The sequence below is a fragment of the Myxocyprinus asiaticus genome, chromosome 9 (genome assembly GCF_019703515.2).
Source record: "Myxocyprinus asiaticus isolate MX2 ecotype Aquarium Trade chromosome 9, UBuf_Myxa_2, whole genome shotgun sequence".
NCBI classification, from domain to species: domain Eukaryota; kingdom Metazoa; phylum Chordata; class Actinopteri; order Cypriniformes; family Catostomidae; genus Myxocyprinus; species Myxocyprinus asiaticus.
Genome location: NC_059352.1, coordinates 35,262,054 through 35,268,412, shown reverse-complemented (window position 1 = coordinate 35,268,412; position 6,359 = coordinate 35,262,054). Strand labels below are relative to the sequence as shown.

At 35.7% G+C, this 6,359-nt stretch overlaps 1 protein-coding gene across 1 annotated transcript in view; it reads right to left on the bottom strand.

The window, feature by feature from the left end:
• Window positions 1–333: 333 nt before the first annotated feature.
• The window catches only part of LOC127446058 (uncharacterized), a 67,670-nt gene continuing 61,644 nt past the window's right edge, over window positions 334–6,359 (bottom strand). The window contains exons 3-4 of the mRNA XM_051706696.1: window positions 4,320–4,637; window positions 334–2,094 (exon numbers count right to left, since the gene is read on the bottom strand). Coding sequence (XP_051562656.1) covers window positions 1,736–2,094; window positions 4,320–4,637 — 677 coding nt within the window. The 3' untranslated portion in view covers window positions 334–1,735. The remainder of the gene's footprint in view (window positions 2,095–4,319; window positions 4,638–6,359) is intronic.

The window sequence follows — 6,359 nt, the reverse complement described above, 5'->3', positions numbered from 1 at the left end:
ACGTGTGTTGTAAAAGGTGCTATACAAATAAAAATGACTTGACAATTAAACCATTACTTGAAATATTATTATTATTTTTTTTTTTTTTTTTAAGATTTTGGTACAAGTAAACTATGAAAATATTCCAACTTCCACCTTAATCCAAAATAAAGATTTCAGTGTTACCACATGAAGCAAATTTTTAGGTTACGGTTACTGCCAATAACAATGCATATTTGGTTATAAGAAACATAGCTCACCAGTCACAATGAGGTAAAAAGGAAAAAGTAGGATAGATATTATACCTAAACAGCAAAAGAACCAACGTTAAGAGTTAATTGTTGGAAGGTCAGCCAAACTTTGTGCTGTTCCTATCTGTGTTTAGCACCTGCTGCTCAGCATATCCTTCCAAATGATCCCAGCATTAGAAACAAGTGGCTGAAGTTTATTTCAAACAAGATCCCTGATCAATTCAGTATGACCTTAAAAGTTTCAGTGGCACATTTCAGCCATGAATTGTGTTGTGAACCTGTCATATTGTAATGCTGTAACAATTCACCCTGCTGTTTCCCCTCCTCGCCACAGGAGATCCTCATCTCCTGAATTTTGAAAATCATGAACTCATTGTTTTCACCTGTGCTTCATTACCATGTGCTTATATATACCTTAACTTGCTTCACACTCTGTGTGAAGTATTGTTGGCCTGTACATCAATTCTGAGCATTCCTATATCTGGTTCTGGATTTTGGACTGTTTCAGTGATTCTTGTATTCAGTATTTGTGATTTGGATTGTTTGCCTGATTGGATTGCTTCTCTGGCTTGTTACCTGTATTCTGTTTATTGATTTATGGATTTGCATGACTCTTCTGACTTTAATAAACTTTTGCACATGGATCAGACCTCAGTATCCTCGTTGTTACAAATGCAGGCTTTGCAAAGTGGCTGGAGTTGATGGATGGACTGATAAGCTTTGTTCTTTGATTTGTTTTACCTTTTCTGTAGAAAATGCACTAATGTCATAACCTTTGTGTGGTAGTCATATTTTTACTATTCACCTAATGCCCTCTGGTCTAATGGACCCACAACATTAATTGCATCTTTAAAACAATACATGAATAACAATTTAGACAAAAAAACACGTAATATTAAATACTTATAGTATGAGGCTGGCTGAGGGTCAATCTCATCCTCTTCAACTTGTTGTTATACTCATAATTGACAGACATGATCCTCATATTCTGAAAATTCATCTACATCCAAAGTGGAAGACAGTCCTTCCACACTTCCTTCTCTCTGCAAACATTATTTGGGCCCTCTGAGCAGGGATTATTTTTGCCATACTGATGGATTGTGGTAGGAGCCACATATGCAAAGATATTTTTTGTTGTATCCCTCCCCCGATTTGCACCTGGCTGTGGGAAAATACTGAATCTTTCTGAATGTATTTAAATTGTAATAAAATTGTGCAGGTTCCTGCTAGACATTGTGTACCAGTAGTTTCACACACTACAAAAGGGTAAAGAGTGTGACAACTTTCTAATAGATTCTTGGTGCTATGTTGAAACAGCAGGCCCAGGCAGGAGGAAGCCATACAGCAAACCCTTTTCTTTCATTTTTATTTGTTTTCACCCACCCACACCCATTTTTCCACACTTTAATGACCTTCAGATTTACTTTTACATGTTCTTCACACTGGCTAGGCCAATGAGTCTCAGGCTGAAAAAATAATTGTATAATTTTTCAGTAAACATTATATCAGATGTTAAAAGTCCATAAAAGACACAGACAGAAAACCAGTCCAGTGACTTTGCATCTATTAGTGCTGCTGAAAGACTGTGTGTTGTTATGCTCCATAATGCTCTTGCTTGTTATATAATGATCAATATGAGGTACCCAGTAAGAACAGTTATATGTTTTCCCATGTGAACTGTCCTTAAGGGAACTGACCACTATATATGAACCATCATCTTCAGGATAAATGTTCTCAGTTGATTGGCTTGTTAGATTGATTGCTCCATAAAACCAGTGAATGTGCCCATCATGGTATGAACTCTCAACTTTGCAGGTCACCTTGTTTTTTTCATCTTCATGTATGTGGTAAATCTGAGGACACACTGAAAAAAAGAGAGACAATTTGATAATTGAGTGTCATTGACTTGATGCAAAAATGCTTCCTTTAGGCTTTTATAAAGGTTTTTAAAAAGCTGGTTAAAGGTAACCCTAAAGGAAAAAAAAAAAAAGAAAAACAAAGTACTAAACGGTTTGCATAGACCCACATTTCAGAACAGGTCAGAACGTGGTGATGACGAATCTTCCTCCCCTCAAATTCACGGTCACTTTGGTCCTAATCACCATCCCAAAGCCAGAATGTGACAGGGATGTGACTTTATAAATCCTACCAAGGTGCAGGATTGGCTCATGAATGTTACTTATGTGACATGGGCCTACTTTAGCCTCTAGGCTAGAGAGACTTGGAGGATTTCCAATTAAACAGAATTTGTCTACAAACTATAAAATAATCTAGATATTTAAACAATATGTCAATCAAGAGTGCTGTTCTACTGAATATCAATACGACTTAGTGAAGGTAATCACAGGCAATGCTCAGATTAACAGTGCAATAACAAGTGTGAAATTGCTTTTATTCAACAGTTGTATAAACGAGAAGTTAATGTTGAGTAACTTACAGGAGATTTTAAACACAATATAGTGAGATATTTTGTCAGTTTTAGCTCCACTATTGAAAATACAGTCATGTGAAAAAATGAGTTCACTCCATGGAAATTGTTTTGGCTTTTTTACATCTTTGGACAAGCAAACACTTGATCCTCTTTGAAACAGTGCCTATTAATAAAGTTGATATACTTAAACAAAATCACAAGGAAAATTAGTTTTTTCAATCAGTTATTCAACAAAAATATCAATAGATGTTATATTCTTCTGTGGAAAAAGTATACCCTTGGCCTCAGAAGCTAGTATTGCCACCTTTAGCAGAAATAACATCTTTTAGGCGTTTTGCATAATTGTCCACCAGTCTCTGACATCAGTTTGCTGAAATTTGATCACGCTCCCTTGCAAAATTCTTTCAGTTGCAAGATGTTTGAGGGTTTTCTTGCATGCACTGCCCATTTCAAATCCCCCCACAACATTTCAATGGGATTAAAATCTGGGCTTTGACTAGGCCATTCCATAACCCTCCATTTCTTCTTTTTGAGCCATTCCTTGATGGATTTGCTAGTGTGTTTAGGATCATTATCATGTTGAAAGGTCCACTTCCAGCTCAACTTCAACTTTTGGACAGATGGCCTCACATTATCTTAAAGCACTCTTTGATATGATGCAGAATTCATAGTTGAATCAATGACTGCAAGCTGCCCAGTCCCTGAGGCAGCGAAGCAAACCCAAACCATAACATTTCCACCACTGTGCTTCACAGCTGGTATGAGGTTCTTCTCCAGAGAAGCTGTCTTTGGTCTGCACCAGACATGTGTACTGTTACTGTAGCCAAACAACTCTATCTTTGAGTCGTCTGTCCAGAACACATTATTCCAAAAGGCCTGGTCTTTACCTATGTGTTTATTAGCAAACTGTAGTCCTGCTCTAATGTTCTTTTTAGAAGGCTTTTTCTTGGCATGCCTCCCATGCCTCAAATTTATGCAATCTCTGATTGTAGACGCATGCATTTTGACACAAACAGTTGCAAGAGTTACCTGCAGATCATGTGATGAAATTCTGGAGTTCTTGGAGACTTCATTTTTTCATCAAACAGTCTGCTCTTTTTTGGGACGGCCAGATTTAGATCTTGGCATGATGAGCACCTCAATAGTAAAGAGAAAACTAGAGGTGAGAGGTTTAATTAAGACAGGTTCCACCTGCACTCCCTAAGGAGGTTCTAATCATTGGCACCCAATTTTGAACACCTGATTTTAATTTTATGAATTTTAAGATGTGATAAATGTAGGGGTATACTTACTTTTCCATGTGACTGATTTTTTTTTTTTTTTTTTTTAAATAATAATAATTATCAACAAATTATCATTTGTTTGAATATATCAACTTTATTAATAGGCACGGTTTCAAAGAGGATCAAATGTTTGCTGTATGTCAAAAAAAGCCAACAATTTCCATGGGGTGTACTTATTTTTATTTCACACGACTGTAGTTCTAAACGAAGCCAAAACAAAACAATTTTACATTTTGACTAATGCCCCATGGCAATCACACCATTTAAACCAGCAGTCTTTTATAAGACTTTATTACATTCTATTTTAAGTTTTTAAATTTATTTAGAATAAAAGTTTATTCTCCACTACCAGCCATAACATATTGTCCAACATACCTAATGTCACATTGGTTCCAGCATTTCCATATCCATGAGAGGATCGGAATTTGCAGATATAGAGGCCGATGTCATCTGGTTTTGGCTGGGCAATAGTTAGCACCAGCTGTTTGTTTGGTGTGTAGTGACAGTAGAAGAAGCTTTTGTTTGTTGTCTCACTCTCTGAGCACAAGGTTTCATTTGGTGCTTTAATCCAGGTAAAATGAGTAACCTGGAATTCACTGTTCTGCTGGACACTGAGAGACACATTGCAGTGCAGAGTGATAGCCTGGTAGCAGTGGGATATCACTGATTTTGTAATGAATACATTCACCATGCCTGTGTCAGAGAAAAAAACACACTGATTCAGATAAATCACAAGAACAATACCTTCCTTGATCCTCTAGAAAATGCTATAAAGTAATTTTATACCACACCGATAAGATTACACCTGATAAATAAATAAATGGAAATAATAATAGAAAATCACTTGCCAGTATATCAAACACAGTTGAAAGCTATTTGGTTTGTTAAATGAAGCTTAACATTGTATTTGTGATTGTTTTTGAGCTGCCACAGTACGCAATAGACTGGCATGTCTTAAGGTCAATACTAGGTCAAAAATGGCCAAAAAAAAGAAAGAAAAGAAACAGCTTTCTCTAGAAACTCATCAGTCAATCATTGTTTTGAGGAATGAAGGCTATACAATGCTTGAAACTGCCAAAAAAACAAAAAAACAAAAAAAACCTGAAGATTTCATACAAAGGTGTACAATACAGTCTTCAAAGACAAAGGACAACCGGCTCTAACAAGGACAGAAAGAGATGTGGAAGGCCAGATGTACAACTAAACAAGAGGATAAGTACATCAGAGTCTCTAGTTTGAGAAATAGATGCCTCACATGTCCTCAGCTGACAGCTTCATTGAATTATACCCACTCAACACCAGTTTCATGTACAACAGTAAAGAGAAGACTCAGGGGAGCAGGGTTTATGGGAAGAATTGCAAAGAAAAAGCCACTTTTGAAACAGAAAAATAAAAATAAAAGCTTAGAGTGGGCAAAGAAACACAGACATTGGAAAACAGATAATTGGAAAAGAGTGTTATGGATCTTAACCCCATTGAGATTTTGTGGGATCAACTAGACTGTAAGGTGCATGAGAAGTGCCCGAAAAGACAGCCACATCTATGGCAAGTGCTACAGGAAGCGTGGTGTGAAATGTCACCTGAGTATCTGGACAAACCGACAGCTAGAATGCCAAGGATCTGCAAGCTGTCATTGATGCATGTGGAGGATTTTTTGATGAGAACTCTTTGTAGTAGTATAAGTTCTGAACATTTTTTTCAAATTGTAATAATACTGTAGGGCTTTACTGGTTGTTTAGATCAGTGTTACTATCAGAAATAATTATTTCTGTAGTTATTAATTAATATTTAAATTAATTAATTGAATCTAACTCATTAAAACCTCATATAGGGCTCCAGTAAATGTAGTGTGCTACGTTTAGGAGCAAGTTTGGTTATTAGCAATAATTAATAATTATCAAAGATAATTATTAATTATTAAAATCAATAGAACACTGATGAGAATCAATGTTAGCTTTTTTTAATCCTTTAAATCAACAATTATCAAAAATAATCGTTAATTGTTAACATCGATGAAATGTTAATTAAAATTAACACTAGCTTACTGATCATTCAAATTCAAAAATCATCAAAGATAATTATCAGTCATCAAAAATCAATAGAATATTAATAAGGATTAACATTGACGGGGCACCACCCTGAAATCAGGGACTAATAACCAAATAGTAAAACAGTCTCAAAATTAGATTGTTTTCTTAGGAAAATCGACATCCGAAGAATATCGATTTTCGGGGAAAAAAACAATGAATGAAGGTTTGAATCCAAGCACTGACATCCCGTCAGCATGACACAGGTGTATGCAAAACAAACCAAAACACTTCTCTTTGTAATATAAACAAAATTTATTTATGCAGTAATATCAATTAATAATTAATACAATGCAGTCAATAAACTTCCGACTTACAACTACAAACT